The sequence below is a fragment of the Typopeltis vanoorti genome, chromosome 11 (genome assembly GCF_054136105.1).
Source record: "Typopeltis vanoorti isolate ZY-2024b chromosome 11, IOZ_Tvanoo_1.0, whole genome shotgun sequence".
Taxonomy (NCBI): Eukaryota; Metazoa; Arthropoda; class Arachnida; order Uropygi; family Thelyphonidae; genus Typopeltis; species Typopeltis vanoorti.
In genome coordinates this window covers 82,096,026-82,116,738 of record NC_143559.1, presented here as the reverse complement: position 1 = coordinate 82,116,738, position 20,713 = coordinate 82,096,026, and the positions used below count along the sequence as shown (strand labels likewise).

General features: G+C 36.1%; 1 protein-coding gene across 3 annotated transcripts in view; it reads left to right on the top strand.

The window, feature by feature from the left end:
* LOC150101798 (calcium-activated chloride channel regulator 1-like) overlaps positions 1-20,713 on the top strand; it is a 146,083-nt gene that overhangs the window by 37,047 nt on the left and 88,323 nt on the right. For all 3 annotated transcript variants that reach the window (XM_090400349.1, XM_090400348.1, XM_090400350.1), the window contains exons 8-9: positions 11,443-11,670; positions 16,392-16,706. In XM_090400349.1, coding sequence (XP_090256475.1) covers positions 11,443-11,670; positions 16,392-16,706 — 543 coding nt within the window. The remainder of the gene's footprint in view (positions 1-11,442; positions 11,671-16,391; positions 16,707-20,713) is intronic.

Genomic DNA, 20,713 nt, shown 5'->3' with positions numbered 1-20,713 from the left:
GTTTTTAGGATATTGCAGAATCTCAATATAAATATATCTGTTGGATTAGATGGGATATCAGCTAGGGTTAGGCAAGAATGTGAAAGGGAACTGGTAATGCTTTTTGACTAGAGTCCTTAATTTAAGTCTAAGTTCTGGTAAAGTTCCAAGGGAGTGGAAAGAGGGCAAAATAATTCCTTTGCATAAGGGAGACTGCAATAGCAAATTATAGACCAACTAGTATCTCAGGTGTGGGGTAGAAGTATTGGAAAAATTTCTAATAAAGTGAATTCAAATATGAATGGCTAAAAATATGATGCTGCATGAGGGTCAACATGCCATTCTGAAGGGTATGCATACCTTAGTAATTTATTAACTTTTATAATAGAGTAACAGGTGAGTTGGATAAAGGAAATGGCTACACGTTGATTCAGCTGGATTTTGTAGGGCCATTTGAGAGAATACCACATGGAATTGTTCAAGAAGTTGTATATGGAAGTACAGAATCGAGGCAATAACAGGTGACCAATGGTGTGCTGCAAGGTTTAGTACTAAGACCATTGCTATTTTATGTACATATTAATGATATAGGAAATAACCTGAAAAAAAGATATTCATTGTTTGGTGATGATGCAAAATTAGGTGGAGTTATAGTTATAGTGATATGGAGAGCTAGCAGGACAATTTAAATAGACTGTCAGTATGGGCAAAAGATAATGTGTATCAGTTTAATGTGGAGAAATGTAAAGTTATGCATTTTGTGATAAGTAGATTACAAGTTGTGTATCGCATTGATGGAACTGTACTCCAGGGAATAGATGAAGCTATAGATTTAGGGGTGGTGGTAGAAGACAGAGTTAAAGTTTAGAGGACATATTGCTAAGGTAGCCATAAGTTTACTTGGCTATCGAAAAACATGTTAACAAATAGAGATAAAGAAATTATTAGTCCTCTTTATAAGACTCTGATATATCCACACCTGAATTACTGTGCTCCGGTCTAGTCTCCTGGGTTTCTTGGGAATGAGGAAGTGGTGGAGAAGATTCAGAGGCAAGCAACCAAGATGGTGAGTGCTCTGTGGAATGTTCCCTATGAAGATAGATTGAGGGTGCGTGGATTGCATTAGTTGGTTGAGTGGGGAAAACGAGGAGATATGATAGAAACATGTAAGTTGCTTAAAGGATTTTATAGGATTGATGTAGGGGAAATGTTTCAGCACACTTAGCTAGAGGGTCCAGAACAAGGGGTCATTGCTGGAAGTTAAATATGTGGTTAGTATGGGTGTGAGGACAAGGTTTTTTTTTTTTTTTTGCTTAAAGAGTTGTGAATGAGTGTAATGTCTGTTAATGGGTTCAAGTTGAGGTATGATAGATTGTGGTGGATAATAGTTTGGGTCTCCTACAATTAGTTTTTGTACTCCATGGAGGTTCCCGAACGACAACAATAATCATTGAAATATAACAAGTATCTGTATTAAAATTTTATAGATCTCGAAAATGCATAGGAATAGTGCAAAGAAAAACTGTTCAAAATGCACTATAATTACATGTATTAACCATTATGTCAAAGAATACATTAATCTACATTTGAGTTGTAAGTCAGTAGTTAGAACTGAAGGAGATATAGGAAGAGAGCTTGCACTTAGTTTAAAAAAAAAAATGAGGCGTCAAATATCTCTCTGTACTGTTATTGCACATATTTCACACATGTTGCAAAATTTTCAAAGTAGTTCCATGGATTACTTGGATGTTGAAGAACAAAGTAAAGAAAGGAAGGTTAGTATCCCTCTTTATAAGGCTCTGATTTGGCTTCATCTTGACTGCTATGCAGTCAAGATGAAGTCAAATCAGAGTTGATCCCTAAGAAATTTCGTCACTTCAATTTCTTAGGGATCAAGAGGGTGGTGGAGATGATTCAGAACAAGTGAACAAATTGCTGAGAGGACTGTGTAATGCTCCTTATGAGGATAGTTCAAGACATGTGGGTATTGCGAAGTCTAGTTGACAAGTAGAAAGGAAGGGATGTGATAGAATCTTATAAGTTACTAAAAGGAATTCTATAAGATTGATAACTAACAAAAGGAAAGAAATTTTTCAATACATGATGAGGTGGGGGTGAGGCTATCCTTGCAATTTGTGTAAGAGTGTGGTTAGTAATGGGTTTGTAGACTAGTTATTAAAATGGTGAATGAGTGGAATGGATTGCCAGAGGCAGTTGCGAGTGGCCTTGGTGGTGAATGAGTTAAGGAGAGATATGATAGGTACTAATTAGAAGAAACACACGTATAAACCACAGTGAAAATTATTTAATTGTTAATATTTACAATTAAATAATTTTCACTGTGGTTTATACGTGTGTTTCTTCTAATTATGAACGCGCCACAGGTTTCGTTATTTAAAAAAAAAAAAAAAAAATGATAGGTACTGTGTGAATTATGGTTAGCTTTGGTCTCCTACATGAGTCTTTTGACTCCATATAGATATCCATATAATAACAATATTCATTCTGTATATGAATAATATTATGAAGGAAAGTAGCATTAAACCTGCTTTAAGAATTAAGAAAACCTGCTGACTTCCAAAACTAAATTGAATAACAAATTTAGTATAAAAATTGGCAATAAAAAAGACAACCATGAATTTTAAGCAGAAATCTGAAAACCTCAGCAGCAACTTGAATTGGGAGAGCCTATTGAAAAAAAAAAACATTTCAGCTGTGTTCGTGAAATTTTTAGTGAAGATGAGAAATTAAATATGGAAATTAACAGAATAAGCAAAGGATATACCCGAGAGCTGACTGAATAATTTTATTCCAAGTGAAATTAGTTAAAGCACGAAACTAACTGTTTACCAGTTTTAACTTGTTGATCTATGCTTTGTTAGAAAACAATTTATCATAGACTTGAATACCCTAGATACTAAAGTTCTGAGAAAATTATTATTGTTATCATGGGCCACTCCATGGAGTTCATAGACTCATTGAGGGAGGCTCTAAACATCATGTCAAACACTATTCAACATTTGCACAGTATCTATCATACTTTGTTTTGAACTCATTCACACTTATGGGATCCACAACAGACTCTGCCAACCTATTCTACTCATTCAACACTCTTCAAGCAAAAGCCCTAGTTCTAATGCACCCTTGCTAATTATACTCTTACTCAGTTTCCAAGGATGGCCTCTTGTTCTCTCACTACCATACCTGTTATGATAAATTTCTTCTGAATTAATCTTGTAAAAACCCTTCAGTAATTTGTATGGCTCAATCATATCACCTCTTTTCCGATTGTCAACCAGTTTCTGTAACTTACAAATCTTCAATCTGTTCTTGTAAGGTTCTTTCCATAGATCTGCTACCATCTTGATCACTTGCCTCTGGATCCTCTTCAATGTCAAGATGGGGGGTCTTATCAAGGCTCAATAAAGAGGAATAATAACATGTTTGTTTCCCTGCTCATCAAAGTACACCTCTTAAGAGTACATTTCACAAATATGATACTTAAATTTCTTCACAGCCATCCTGGCACCTTGCTCATAAATTGACAAATTATCACAATAGATAAAACATATGTGCACGGCTCTAACAGAATTCCTCACAAGTGAGATGCCAGATGCTGTATAGTAGTTTACATAGGGTCTACTCAAAAGTGTTTCTATGGTAGATCCTTTGAGCACCTTAGCAAATGTGGTCTCCCTGTTCATTAGAATTCCAAAAATTAAAGTCCCTAAATCAAACAAAACAAATGTATATGTAATTGAAAATAAATGAGTGTCAAAAACTACATTATTTGAAATAAGTGCAGTACCCCCCCTTATCTGTAGGGAATATGTTCCAAAGCCCTCAGTGGATACTGAAACCGCAGATAGTATTGAACTATATATATTCTATGTTTTCCTATACATACATACATTATTATTATTATTATCATCCAAGCCTCCATGGAGTCAAAAGACTCGTCGTGGGAGGTCCTTCCTAAGAAACACAGTCTATCAAGACCCATTGAGGGGAGATCCCTCCCCTAAGAAACACAAAGTCTATCATACCACTCCTTAAACTCATTGACCATTCTCACTCTCACCACTCCATCAGGCAATGCATTCCATGGTTCAACCACCCTCCATGAAAATAAACCACTCCTCACTCTCTTGCTCACAGCCTCCTTTTGTAACTTTACAAGAATGCCCCCTTGTCATCACTCCTTCCCGCTGTTCCACCAAGCGAAAGAACTGCCCAGTGTCAACCCTGTAACCACATTTCAACAGTTTAAAAGTAACAATCATATCACCTCTCCTCCTATCTACCAAACTGCAGTCCACATTCTCTCAGCCAATCCTCATAACTAACATTGTACAGTCCTGAAACTGTCTTTGTTATCTGCCTTTGTACCCTTTCCACAGTTAATTTATCCCCTTCAAATCCTGGGGACCAAATCTGAGAACAATAGTCAAAGGATGGTCTGATCAGTCTTATACAACGGAATGATAACCCTTTTATCTCTGCAGGTCAGTGTCCTCATTATTGCAGCAATCCTCTGTGTTACCTTCACCACCTTTGCAATATGTTCCCTAAATTTCAGGTTTCTATCAATCATCAACCCAGATCTCTTGTCTCCCCTACTTCCTCCAATAGAGTATGCAGCATCCCGTCGATGTGTCCCAAATATCAAGACCTTACACTTTGCTGCATTAAACCAATACCCCATTCATTTGTCCATCTATCTAGCTTATTCAAAACCTCTTGCAGGGCTACCGCATCTGCACTATTACTAATAATCCTTTCCAGCTTTACATCATCCACAAACAACTGAATTTCCCCTTACAATCCACTGACAATGTCACTGATATAAAGGTTAAACAATATAGGTCTCAGTACTGAGCCCTGTGGGACCCCAATTGCAACCCTCTGCCTCCTTGAAACTGCCCCACCATACACAACTCTCTGATACCTATTGGACAGCCAATCCTGAATCCAGTTGACCAATCTGACATCCAGACCCATGTGCTGCAACTTAAATATCAGCTTATCATGTGGCACCCTGTCAAATGCCTTCGTTAACTCTAAGAAAATGGCAGCATATGCCTTTCCCTCATCTAATGCTCTTGTAACTTTATTATAAAAGGCTAGCATATTGCTAAAACAAGAGCACCCCATTCACAAATTCATGTTGACCTCACAGATAACATTACCTTCATCTGCCCAATATTGTATACGGTCCCTCACTACTTTCTCCAAGATCTTAACAACTACTGAACACACAAACTGGCCCATAATTAGACACTTCCAGTCTGCTACCCCTTTATGCAATGGCACTATCTTACCTTCCTTCCATTCTATGGGCTCCTTTCCTGAAGGTGCCCATAGAATGGAAGGAAAGTAAGATAGTGCCATTGCATAAAGGGTTAGCCAGAACAGCCAGAACTTCATTGAAAAGCCAGGTCAAAGGCACTGTCAGTTCCCTAGCACATTCTCTCAAAACTCATGGTTGAAATACTGTCCAGTCCCACAGCTTTACTGACATCCAGAGTACTCAGTATTTGAAACACACTCTCCTCCTGTACCTATAAACCTCGAACCTGCCCTATCCCTGCAGTATTAAAACTGACTCCTTCAGGATGAAATACTCCACTGAAGTGTTCATTGAACAATTCCACTATGTTCTCTGCATCAGTCACTCTATTCTCATTTTTATCCCACGATATCATTCTTCCACAGTCATTTTTCCTCCCACTGGCCACATAGCTAAAAAATTCCCTAGGATTTTCTTTGCATCTTAAAGCTAATCTCCTCTATTCCAGTTTTGCCTTCCTTACCATACTAGTCACTCTTCTGGCCTGTCTTATATTCTTCATGCATCTTCACTTCACCTGTCTCCTCATATCTCTTCCATAGCCTCTTTTTCGCATGCAATTCCTGTTTAATATTGTTTGTCATCCACTTTACTCCAAATTGTGTCTTCTTCACTCGTGGTATACAACTTACCATTGCTGCTACAAATATTCTTTCACAATTTCTCACACACTAATGATATCCCGGCATTCCAATTCTTCCCTCCATGAAACTTCCCCAAGTTGATGTCTTAGACTATTATAATCACCTGCCTTATAATTCCACATACGTTCCCATCTCTTTGACACTCCTGTATGTTTATTCATTTTCCAAGTCAAAACCATATGGTCACTCTCTCTCTAACTGGTGGGAGAGATGTCATCTCAGTTATTATCAAATCTTCTGATGCTATAACCAAATCCAAAACTCTTGAACCTCTGTTACATGTTACCTAAGACATTTGTCCCTCAAGAATTCTAGAGATTCCATTCCCTTATTGTTACATGCATCTTCCTCTCCCCAATTTATACTACTGTAGTTAAAATCTTCCATAACAATCGTTCTTCTTGCACTTGCCAAACTCAACTGTCTAAATACCTATATATACATATACCTATGATAAAGTTTAATTTATAAATTAGCAGAGTAAGAGAGTAACAATAACTAATAATAAAATAGAACAATGATAACAATCTATTATAATAAAAAAAATATGTGAATAGAATATTAGAAACCTCAGTATAAGATTTTTTTTCTTTCCTTATGAAGTCAAGAACTTTCACTTTTTCACTTAAAGGAAACACTTTGTGGCTTCTCTTTGGCATATCAGAATTGCCAGCATCATTAATCTTGCACTTTGGGACCATTATTAATTAAAATAAGGGTTACTAAGGATAAAATGCAGAATAAGGGAACACAAGCACTGCAATGCCATAACAGTCAATCTGATAACCAAGATGGTTACTAAGTGACTAATGGAAGAGAGCATATACAGTACAGCATGGATATGCTGGACAAAGGGATGATTCACATCCCAGGCAAGGTGGTGCGAGATTTTGTCATGCTACTCAGAACGGTGTGCAATTTAAAACTTATGAAGTGTTTATTTCTGGAATTTTCCATTTAATATTTTTGGATTGGGGTTGACCATGGGTAACTGAAACTGTGGAAAACAAACCCATGGGTAAGGGGGACTACTGTAGCTAACAAAAATCCACTTGCTCTAGTCTTCCCGCTAAGTTCTTAGCAAGCAATGAACCATATTCTCAAAATGTAAGGAGGCCAACTACTTTGCTTTCCATGTGGGAGAACACTTAAAATACAGTATGAAGAAATCAAGATCCTCAAAATCCATACTATTTTGTACTGTAATACAGTAGTTTTTTTTTTTTTTTTAATATCCTCCATTTAGTGTCCATTTTGAACTAAAGAATGCTGGAATTCTCATAATCTCCATTCTTTAATGACTGCAGTTTGAAGATATGTGAATATTCCCCCCCCCCTGCCTCCATAAAAACCTTTATCCCACCACTGATTCTTTCACTTATGTCTCTTTTCCTTTCTAGCCCCCATTTCTATTTTCCTTTGTGTGAGGCTGAGTAGACTGTGATGGGGAAGTAACTTGACTTCTTGGAAACTTTAGTGCTTTGATAAAGCAGTTAATCCTGTCTACACACACAGTGTATTATGGTTGTCAATTGCATGTGTTCTTCTGGCTGGTATGCCTGTTTTATATGATGAAAAACATTTCTGACAGGGAAAAAGTCCTACCATCTCAATATGAGATCACTTAACTTCTCCTCAGTTAGAGAGCTCTAATAAAGGTTCTTTGCATCATAGACAGGTATTCAAACCCAGGTCTTTCCAGGCAAAGGGCATCACTGAAATCAACTGATCTATGGAGGCTCTGCTTTCTAACATTTTTTAATAATAATAATTTATCTTAAATGATTACAGCTACTAGCTCCCTTCAACTCCACAATGAAGTGAGAAATCACAGCAGTAGGTCAGTGATCTTTCTTTTATGTATAATTCATAACTTATTTTATTTTTATTATTATTATTATTATTATTATTATTACTACGTAACACCTCCAGGGAGTCCAAATCACAGACAATCTCAAACATCCATGCCCATGGTGTTGGATTTGAACCTGCAGCCTTTTGGCTGGAGAACGGATACGCTAACCACTCGGCCAACCAGCCCAGCAAACAAAATTGAGGTCATTTATCCTTAAATGGTGACACACTCTCTTTTCAGTATTTTTAGACCTATTCTTTTGATCTTCCATTACTGTGTTGCATGGGATGTGGACTGCTCAATTTTAACAGTATTAACAAATGCCAACAAACTAATTTATAAAAAATATGTTTATTGTTTATTGACTGGCTTATATTTTGCTGGATTTCAAACCAGCATCTTTGAAACACAAAATGGCATGTTTTAGCAAGGTGTCGTTCAACAATTAATAAGGGAAACAATTCAAATTGTAACAGACAAAAGATTTAAATCCTAATTTGGAATCATGTAATATTGTAAAAAAAAGTATTACAGCTATGTAGGAGTTTATCTTGAGATAACTCTCCCAAATCTTTGGCAAATTAATGCAACCATACAAGGGGAGAAAGGGGAGGGAGAGACCCACTGCTTTCCCAATGGACTCACTCCATTGCCTATCACACAAGACCACAGTTTTGCTGTGGTCTTGTGTGATAGGCAATGGAGGGAGTCCATTGGGAAAGTCCATCCCATACATTCAAGGCACATCTGAAAAGAAATCTAGAGTGCTTAATAAATATCAGCTGTGCACCAAATTTAAACCATGTGTCAAATTAGCAACTCTCTTATTCTTTCACCTAAGGACAAACTATCTTCTTTATCACTTACAGGAGTTTATGAAGTGCCCTGTTCTTGTGATCTAGCTTACTATGGATAGACAGGAGGAACTGTTGATATCTGCTGGTGAACAGTTGGTGAAGATAAAAAAATACATCTGGCATTATTGTTATGGCAAGTCAGGTTTAGCAGACCATGCCTTGGATACCCCTTCACTCAGGATCAAATGGAAGAAAACAAAAGTGCACAGCAGTCATAAGTCAGAGAGATTCTTTTTGGAGTCAACAGCAGCTTTAAAACATACTCTAAGCCTTAACAAAAAATCTGGGAGATTTTTACCAAAAATCTGGGAGACAGTCATTTTAAGATCTAATTAATACTTGTTTTTTCTCTTTTTCCAACATAGATGGTGCCTAATTAGAATTTTAGTTCCTTGTGTTGTCTGTTACAATTTTTTTAAACTAGTCCTACTGTTATACCAAATTGTTGTTGTTTCACGTACTAAACTCTTCTTTTGCTCTGAAGATGCTCGATATAATATCAGCGAAATATCAGCTAATAAGTTAATCATTTTAATTATTTTCCTGTGATGGTGCCTAATTTAGTCCATTTCATGGTATTCATTACAACCCAGAAAATAAATTAACATCTCATGATCACTTTCACCAACAGGTGGCAGTGTTGATACCTCATTCACAATCACATCCTGTTAGGATATCGCCAAATTTAACATGGATAAACTGTTGCTTCCGTCACATGCTGCTTTAGATAGTTATCCCACAAAACTCAACAGATTCATTCTCCTTTTACTATACACCATCTCTTCTTTCCAATTCACATTCCTCTAATTAAAATCTCCCATTAGAACATCTTACTTTTACTTGTCCAACTAATTTGTCTAAACATTTCACAATCAATACTCTTCACATTTCCTTGCCTCTAACACCATCCTATTGCATATATTTTTCTACTGATCTCAACTTCACACCAAACAGCTTCAAAATCTTCACACGTACTACTATTTTCCACTTGGACTCTTGAAGGACATAATTCCTCTGCTACCATTAACAATACTCAATACCATTAACAAGTCCTGACAGTATATCATACTCAGTCAATCAAGTTTCACTTATACCAATTATCTTTGAGCATACTGATTCATTCAGTGCTACAAACTCAAGTATTTTATTTCTGATTAGTATACAAGCGTGACAATTCTCCGCTCTTTGAGGCCATCCCATATACTAGAAGATGGAGTTTATCATGAGGAGAGCAGATCAGAGTTGCTCATTGAAAGTGTGGTTTTAATGTTGTGAGAAGGTCATGTTTTATTAGTATTTTAGCTATCTTCTCTGAGACACCTCTGACATAGGAAATAGAAATAGTGATGTTTTGTTCTAGTGTGTTAAGAGAAGGGAGAAATAATGGGGCCATGCAGTATTTTATCTAATTTGTAGGAGTTGTAGCCATTGGCTAAGAAACATCATGCAGATATTTAAGTTCTGTGGAAAGAGCTATATCATTAGTATGGTATTCTAAAGAATACCATACTATTGAGCTGGAAGATGTGATTATGTAAGGCAGTCGACTAATGTGTCAAGTAAAGACAAAGAGTTATTCAATTCTTTTTCTGTGAATTGAATTTTGGGATGTTGGCTGTTTAGGTAGGTGATAAAGAGTATGCCATGTCTTGTCCATGGGGCCAAATGGCAAACAAATCATCAACAAAGCATAACCACACTAGAAGCTTGTAAGCAGCTATGGTAAATATTTTGTTTTCAGTGTTCCATGTAAAAGCTACCTTAATAAAATGGAATATCTATTTTGCTGTGAAATGGAATATCTATTTTACCTTAAGAGAGGGGGAGAACCAATAGCAGTACCATTAATGTCTTTGTAGATTTTTCCTTCCCTTGTGAAGTAACCTGCAAACATGGTAAATTTGAATAATTCAAAGATATCAGAAATACGATTAAAATAAGTTATGAATAATATTCAACACCAAGTTTTTCTTTTATTGAAAAAACAAAAAAAAAACTGCTAATGCCTTTGATTCCCTTACGAGGAATAGGCAGAACTGTTTTAGTATCTAAAACAGTCCTGCCTATTCTTTTAACTAAACTCACTTGAAACTATTCTTTTAACTCACTTCAAACTAAAACTTTTAGAGACTGAGGGAGTAGTTCAATCTCCACCACAGGTCAGTTAGTGATAGCTGGCCCAAGGAGACTATCACTAACTCTATCTGGCATCTGGTGAAGAGAGGTAGCCGGCAAGTGGTGCTATCCTAACACACTATATTTATTGTCTGAGACAGTGTTGGTTCTACAGTCGATTTTCTTGAGTTGACAGGATTAAAAACCTGAGGGAATTTTCTGGGGTGGGAAACTCGCTTGCCTGTGCCAGAGATCGACTAACTCAGGAACTGGTCGAAGAAAGGCTTAGAAAAATGTTCCTCTAGTCGGTGACTAGATTTGAACCTAGGTCCTCCTTTGGGTGATGAAGTGTCGTGGAGAATACCACACTGAGCTACACAGGCTACTGCTTTTTTTTTATGTAATTCCAAATTAAACAATTTTCATAGAGTACTTTTCTGTGAAATGGAATATCTATTTTACCATAATAAATTATCAATTACAAAAAATTTTGTAATTGATAGTGCTGGTTTTTAGGGCTTAGTAATAACAATCACATTCTCTTAGCCTCTTTTATTTCTAATCCATTATCATTCTCAAATGTATTTATCTAACATATGCTGTGTATTTTTTATTACTCACTTGAAACATTTTGGATTATAGGGTGAAGTCCTGACTATCATAAAAAATTCAGTTACTAAGTTGCTGAGATTCTGGCTTCCACTTGGTGCTGAGATAGCCATAGTGACCTTTGACCATGCTGCAAATCAGCTTATGAGTATGAAAAGAATAGAAGATAATGATGACAGGGAGAATATTTCCCATTTCCTACCAATGAAGGAAGGATCTGATGGTTATATTTTGGGAAAAGTACTTGATAAAAGCATAAAAGTAAGTGATCTTTATTTTATTTATTTTTAACACTTATTTACCAATCCATTACTCTGTTCTTTATTTATTCATCTCACCACCACTTAGGGAGAAAAGACTGAGTCAGGGAATTACCCCACAATATCTTTTTATATAAACCCACCTACAGTAGGTAAACCTCTTGTTAGACACTTGATGTGGAAAGGGTATTTCCCACTCACAACTCCTCTTTGCATGAGGAGTGGTGCATGTGTGTGTGTGAAATGCCATTTACTGAGAGGGTGATGTCAGGCAGATCTCTAGCGATGTCTACTTGGGGACTTTATAATAATGTTAATTCAAGATTAACAAAATGCAGTAAATTCACAAAGTGGTATAACTTTAATTTTATATCACCCCCCTCCCTTTTCCACCACCCACCCACCCACCCACCCACCCAACATGCATTGAATTCATGAACAGTTTTTGATGATCCTCTTATTTAGGTGAAAGCATGTATTGTGGAATTTCAATGCCATAGTTAAAAAGCTGTTCATGTAAGAATTTTACATTGATGAATAACTTGCTTCTTATTTTATATTACAGACTTCAAAAGTAATTTAACTGTCAGCTGTACATGTTTACTTTTTTAGTGTTTTATTTATGTTAAAATGGAACAAGAAAACAAGATACCATGTGTTAAGGCTTAAGTGTTAGGAGGACATCACGTTGTTCGTTTAATGGAATATTTACAGCACTAGGAAAGGATTAAAAACTAAAAACTAATTTAAAGCTTCCAATATTGGCACACCACCTATATAGGACTTTAGAGTCACCCATGTATTTCATTTAGTATTGTGTTGTCTTTTTTTTGTGTGTGTGATACAAGAGTTATTTGTAATCCCTGAAGATGTCTCAGTGACAGATGAAATATTGGAAGCATTAAAATTAGTTTTTAATCCTTGCCTAGTGCTGTAAATATTCAATAGAATATTTATAGCACTACCAACAGATACTATACAAAGTGTGTGTGTATTAATATCATCAGCCATGGTTAATCCACTGCTGGATGAAGGCCTTTCCAAGACTCTGTCCATGGGTCTCCTTTCCCATGTCACTCCTGCAAATCTGATGATATCATCAATCCACCGTGATTTAGGACTGCATCATGGTCGTTTTTCCTCTCATGGAATCCAATCCATTACTACTTTTGTCCATTTTTGAGCAATATGTCCAGCCTATTGCCACTACAGATGGTTCACTCTTCTTTTGACGTCAGAGACTTTGGTTTGGTTTACTTTCTTATCTATGTATTCCTTTTGTGATCCAGTCTTGTGATATGATACCAAGCATACTTCTTTCCATACTAAATGTGTTCTTAATTTTTGAATTTCCTTTGCCTTTAGTGTCCATGTTTCACAGCCATATGTCAATATAGGAAGAATACATTGGTTAAAAACTTTTCTTTTCAGGCATAATGGTAGTTGGCTTGTGAATACTGAATGTAGTTCTCCAAATGCTTTCCACCCAAGCATCGTGCATCTTTTAATTTTGTCTATGATATTTTGTTCCATTGATATCTGTTGTCTTAAGTATATGTAATGATCTACTTGTTTAATTTCATCATTGTTGATTTATATCATTTCTGGTTGAGCATAGCTGTTGAATATAACTTGGGCCTTCTTTAGGTTTATCCTCAGGCCAGCTGTTTTGCTAGCAATTTGAAGTTCATGGATACGGGTCTGTAATTCATGCGCAGTTGAAATAAAGATAACTATGTCATCTGCAAAGCATAAATGGTTTAAATAGTTTCCGTTTATCTTCAGACCTTTCCTTTCCCAATCTAGAAGTTTGAATATTTCTTTTAGGCATGCTGTGAATAATTTTTGAGATATTGTTTTACCCTGTCTTATCCCCTCTCTGTATTTCCACAGTTGAGATGTTTCCATTGAAGTGAATTGCTGCTGTGGCATTGGTGTATGCTGATTTGGTGGTCCTGACGTATGGCTCTTCCACTTGTTGGTTTTGTAATGCTTTAAGTATTGTACAAGTTTTTACTGAATCAAATGCTTTCTCATTATCAATAAAACCAAGACATAGTGATAACTGACATACATACTGTGTGTGTGTGTGTGTGTGTGTGTGTGTGTGTGTGTGTGTGTGTGTGTGTGTGTGTGTGTGTTATTTTTCACTTGATTATAATAAGTTAAACTTGCCATTTTGTATAGTTAAACTGAACTTGGCAGGAAATTATATTCTTGTTTAATCCTTTATCTAACTGTGAGCAAACAAAGTTTGCACATGAAATATCTTGATGACCATGCTATATGTATGTAGAGGCTAATGAATTCTTATTAATTGCCTTAGTATTCCATAATCATACCAAACATTCCTATCAAATAAGTTGGTAGATGCCCTAAAAGCTATGTGTAAAAGTAGCTAAACAAAAGTCATGGAAAGACTTTGATAAGAGTATGGAAAATAAATATCAGGAGGGTGGCAAAATGTTCTGCAGGCTATTGAAGAAGCTTAGAAATGGAGGAAAGAGTACTTTAAAAGGAATAAAAGATGATAAAGGTGATATGAAAACTGAATATAAGGATATACTAGATGTCTGGATTAATTACTTTGAAAGACTGTTCAATGAACCAAGCAGTGACAGAACCATTCCAGAAACTTTTCAAGAGGAATACATATCAATACTTGGGGTTGAAAATAGCTGTTAAAAACTTGAAATGTGAAAGGCAGTTAGAGTAGATGATATTCGAAAAGAAATTCTTAAGTGTAGAGGTATAAAAGTTTCATAATGTGATCCATATTTTGCAGGGACTATACTGCATAATTCAGATGACCTGGTCAGAAGGTCAAATTTCCAATGATTAATGTATAGCTCTCATAGTACCTATCTACAAAGAAGGGAATAAAGCTGAATATGAGAATTGCAGAGGAATTTCTGTACTAAGTGTTCCAGGTAAGATTTATGCATGCATACTTGAAAAGAAGTTGAGAAAGATTGTGGAAGAGAAACTTGGAGAAGAACAAGCTGGGTTCAGGCCAAATAGAGGTTGTCCAGATCAGATTTTCACTTTAAGACAAATAGTTGAGAAATCATGGGAATATGATAAGGATCTGTACTTAACTTTTGTAGATCTGGAAAAGGCATACGACAAGGTACCCAGAGAAAAGCTTTTCAAACCGCCACAATTATGTGGGAGTGAATGGAACATGATACAGAGCAATGCATAATCTATATTTAAGTTGTCAGACAGCAGTTAGAATTGAAGGAAATACTGATACTGGAAGACGATTTGATGTAAAATCAGAGGTAAGAGAAGGTTGCACACTATCTCCGCTCTTATTCATCATTTATATGGATCACATTATGAAAGAAAGTGGCATTAAATCTGATGTTATAATTTGAGATATCAAACTTAGCTCTTTGAATATGCAGACATTGTATTCCTAAACACATTGGGTACAGTCTCCAAGATTCTCTAACTAAATTGAATAACAGCTATAACAAATTTGACATGAACTCAGCAATAAAAAGACCCAAACTATGAAAATAGGCAGGAGCATAGAAAACTTCACCTGCATTCTAAATTGAAATCCTATAAAGCAAGTAAAATATTTCAGCTATTTAGGCACAGTTTTTAGTGAAAATGGCAGATTAAATATGGAAATAGACAACAGAATAAGCAAAGCTGGTATGGTAGGAAGTCAACTGAATAAATTTATATAGAATAAGAGAGAACTTAGCCAAAACACCAAACTAACAGTATACAAGATGATGTTTAAACCAGTTTTAAGTTATAGATCTGAGAGTTGGGTTAGAAATAAAGCACTTGATCAAAGACTAGAGACAACAGATATGAGGACTCAGAAAAATTAGAGGAGTGAATCGATGGTATCAATGGCATAGTTATATTAAAAATGAAAATATTAGAAAGTATATCATGTTGGAGACTTAATGGAATATATATACAGCACTCAGAAAGGATTAAAACTGATTTTAATGCTTCCAATATTTCGTCTCAGTCACTATTTAGGTGGTGCAGCTTCTATGGGCGTTTTGTAGGTGGCCTGGAATGTAAGGGGGGATCTCTGACAATTAATGTTTTCCATATTTTGAGAAGTTTTATGCAACTGTATTTATTTAAATTTGGTTGATTTCTTAGTGCCGCCACAGATTCTTTTTCGAATTTACTCTGGTAGAGCATGGTGTTTTTTTTCCAGGAGATCCTATGGGTTGTATTCAAAAATAGTCTGCAAGGCCAGATTGACATATTCTGATTGTAGATGTGTGATTTGTGTTCTTCTAAGCAGATGGTTGCTGATCTGCCTGTCTGTCCAAAGTAAGCCAGCTTGCAGGAGCTGATCTTTTGTAGAATGGTAAAGCTCAAAACAGGTCTGCGGTGGCCTTTTCCATAATGCATAGCATTATACATTGAAAAGAATGTGTGTTTTGCATTATTTATAGGATACTGAGGCATTAATGTGTGAAGTCTTTAGCCTCTACATACAAGTAGCCTAGTCATGAAGGTACTTCACATGCAAACTTTGTTCTGCTTACACTTGGATAAAGGATTAAACAAGAATATAATTTCTTGTCAAGTTTAGTTTAACTATAGAAAATGGAAATAATTACAAGTAATTATTTCCATTTTCTATCAGTTGTTGCATTTTTTATCGCTCAGTTTTAAAATGATCAAAATCAGTGATTTGTCATATTGAAATGTTAGTGTCCTATTTATATATTACAGGTACTCAGTGAGAAGAATGTCTCTTCAGAAGGTGGTATAGTTATTCTAATTGCCAATGGTAACAATGTAATAAATTCAGATGAACATTTGGATGACATATCCCTTTCCAAGGCTATGGAGAAATTAGTAAAATCAAGGGTTGTCTTACACACCATAGCCATGGGTGAGATTGGTTCAGAAAATCTGGAAAATCTTAGTGCAGCTACAGGTGGTATGAGATTTGTAGTAAGCAATTTGTCTGACATCTTAGAACTTAATGATGCATTGAAAAATATTGTTTCTCTACAGAAGTACCCAGAGGAGGAAGAAATTAAGGTAATTTAAAATCTATATATATATATATATATATATATATAAAAGGAAATTAAATGACTTTATACCGAGAATTACAAATTTATTGTTAAGATACAACTAGTTTCGTTGAAATACAACTTCTTCAGGTATATCATTGGCAAAGAATAAAATAAAAAATAACAGACACATAAAAAAATACATTAACAGATCTAGTATAAAACAAGTACATTTAAAAGGAATGTGTGCTAGAGTACTCTAGCACGCATTTTATATATATATATATATATATATATATATTAATGTGTGTGTGTTTTTTTTTTAAAATTTTATAACTTTTTTTATTTTATATTTTTTGATATGGATATCTGATATGTTATTTCTACGCTGTTTGATTAATAGGTGGAAATTTATTATTGTATGGGTGCAGACCATGTTACTTAAAATTAAAAACAATCTTAAAGAACAGATTATATAAAATATAAGAGTAAAAATAGATGGAAATAATATAGCAAAACTATAGAATAACATATATGCCACAGTAAATAACTTTATTGCTTCATAATTTCTTTATGTTCCATTCATGTTTATATGTGAATCTGTGTAGTAACTTTGCTTTTGCCATTGGATTCTGTGGTTAGCATTTTCGATTCCATATTGTGCAAGACCAGATTTGTGAGGTTTGATAAGGCTGATGTGGTCTTGATGTGCAGAGATAAGTTTATTTAGAGATATTATTTGTCCATAGTAAGACAAGTTACATGAACATGGTACTAGGTAATATCATTGGCAAGAGTTTATCTTTTGGAGAAGGTAGCAAGTTGTGGATTTGGGGAATGTGTTTGGGTTTGCAAGTAGCAATGAGTTGATATTTCTCATAATTTGTGCCAGTCATGCAGAGATGCCTTTAATATATGGAATAGGAGTCATGTGGGATTCTTCTTGTCTGGGTTGATTTGTAGGAGAGTAGTTAATTATTTTCGGGTTGTTACTGGACTCAGTTATTGGATCCATTTAGTAAGGCTGTTTCTTTGATAATTTCCAATTATTGTTTTAATGATTCTTCAGAAGAATAAAAGTGCTCTGGATACTAAAGATTTTATGATGCCCATATTTTTGAGATGGATAGTGAGTTGATGTATTATGGATATAACATGAAAAAGTTGGTTTTCGGTAGACGAAAGTGGAAATGGATACATCTTGTTTGCACTGGATGTGTACATCAAGAAAGGAGATACTTGTTGATGATTCCTTTTCTAGTGTGAACTTGATACAATTATTATAATAATTGTATTATTATTATTCAGACCTACATGGAGTCAAGAGTTATCGTGGGAAGTAGAAAACAGTCTGTCATACCATTCATTGACTATTCTTGCTCTCACCACTCTATCAGGCAATGCGTTCCATGATTCCGCTACCCTCCACACAAAGAAACCACTTTTCACTCTCTTGCTCACAACTTCCTTTTGTAACATCCAAGGATGGCCCCTAGTCATCGCTCCTTCCCACTGCTCCACCAAGTGAAAGAATTCCCCAGTGTCCACCCTTTAACTGCCTTTCTCAACAGTTTAAAAGTCTCAATCATATCACCTCTCCTTCTATCTACCAAACTCTGCAGTCCACATTCATTCAGTCGATCCTCATAACTAATGTACAGCCCTGAAACTATCTTTCTTATTTGCCTCTGTACCCTTTCCACAGTTAATTTATCCCATTCAAATTAAGGGGACCAAATTTGAGAACAGTAGTCTAAGTGTGGTCTGATCAGGGTCTTGCAATGGAACGCTAACTCTTTTATTGTTCCATTGTAATCCTCTGGGTTACCCTCACCACCTTTGCAGTATGTTCCCTGAATTTCAGTTTTCTATCAATCGTCACCCTCCCCTACTTCCTCCAGTACAGCTCCTCCAATCGCGTATGCAGCCTCCCATTGATGTATTGCAAACTTTAAGCCTTTACACTTTGCTGCATTAAACTAACATTCCCCATTCATTTGTCCATCTCTCTAGTTTATTCAAATCCTCTTGCCGGGCTGCCACATGTGCACTATTACCAGAGGCATAGCTGAGGAGAGCAGAGGGGGCAGCCCACCCCAGGCAGCACTTTGAACTTTTGCAGTTAATTCTAAAATACAGTCTCTAGAACTCATTTCCAAATATTGTAATACTACTGCGAATTTTCCTCACAATTGCTGTAAGTGGTGCTAGTTGTGGGAGGAGTAATGGTAATGTAAGAATATTTCATAGTAATGTAAGAATTCTTAATCAATTTTCTAACTAAAATTGATTAAGAATTACCTACATTACTATGAAATAGACTTTGCCAATGTCTTCAATTTTGCTAACAGAAAAGCAAGAAAAATAACATTTTAGAATGTTGGAATTAAAGTTTTACTTCAAAAATAAACAGTGTTTTAATTTATTTCCTTATACATCATTTTGACTTTTTGTAAGCTTTTTGATCTGTATTGAGAGGGGTGGCAAACTCAGGGACAGCCCCAGGTGGCAAAAGCTCTAACTATGCCACTGACTATTACTAATAACCCTTCCCAGCTTCATGTCATCTGCAAACAACTGAATATTCCCTGGCAATTCATTGACAATATCATTGATATAAAGTTAAACGATACAGGTCTCAGTACTGAGCCCTGTGGAACCCCACTTGTAATCTTCTGCTTCATTGATATTCCTCACCATACTCAACTCTCTGATAACTATCAGTTAGCCAGTCTTTAATCCAGTTGACTAACCTGACATCTAAACCCATGTGGTGTAACTTAAATATCAGCTTATCATGTGGCACCCTGTCAAATTAATTTGCAAAATCCAAAAAAATGGCAATGTATTCCTTTCCCTCATCAACTGCTTTTGTCACTTTATTATAAAAGGCAATCATATTATTTAAGCAAGAGTGCCCCTTAACAAATCCATGTTGCTTCTCACAGATAACATTACCCTCATCTGCCCAATGCTGTATATGGTCCATCACTAATTTCTCCAAGACCTTAACAACTACTGATGATACACAAACTGGCCTATAATTAGACACTTCCAGTCTGCTAGTGTCCTTATGCAATTTGCCTTCCTTCCGTTCCTTGGGTAAATTTCCCGTAGCCAGACTTTCACTGAAAAGTCAGGTCAAAGGAGCTATCAGTTCTTGGAAAAAACCTTCTCCAAGATAAAATACTCCAATAAAGTGCTCATTGAAGAACTCCACTATGTCCTCTGTATCAGTCACTCTATTACCATTTTTATCCCATAATGTCATTCTTCCAGAATCGTTTTTCCTTCTACTGGCCACATAGCTAAAAACACTTCCTAGGATTTTCTTTTGATCTTAGTGCCAATCTCTTCACATATTCCAGTTTTACCTTCCTCACCATATTAGTCACTCTCCTGGCCTGAGTCTTATATTCTTTATGCATCTGCTCTCCACCCTTTTCCTTATCTCTTCCATAGTCTCTTTTTCACACGTGCAGTTCCTGTTCGATATTGTTTGTCATCCACTTTACACCAAATTGTGTCCGCTGCTTCACTCGTGGAACACAGCTTACTATTGTTGCTAACAAATATTCCTTCACAATTTCCCGAGCACTAATGATATCCTGGCCTTCCAATTCCACCCTCCATACTCGATTTACACTGTCTCTCGCTACTCGATTTACACTGTCTCTCAAGTCCTTCATGCCCACCATCACAATCATTTCATCCACCCTTTCACCCCACTTAATTGCCATAGCCACACTATCTATCGTTCCTCCAGGCAAACACTCCTCTGGCATCCTATCTTGCACACCACAGATCATTGAGTCTCCATACATCACACTTCTTACCACTCTGTTCCTTGATTGCTCACCCGCATCTCTCTCTGTCTCTCTCTCCCCCCGCCCCTCTAACCCTTTCTCTCAGTGTTCCTCTACTTATCTGTTGTCCTGGCATCACTCTATCCCTGGTTCCTGTACCCCCTCGCATTCTTCTCATTTCCTCTCTGACTGTTTCAATTCTCTCCTCTTCTATTATTCCCATAAC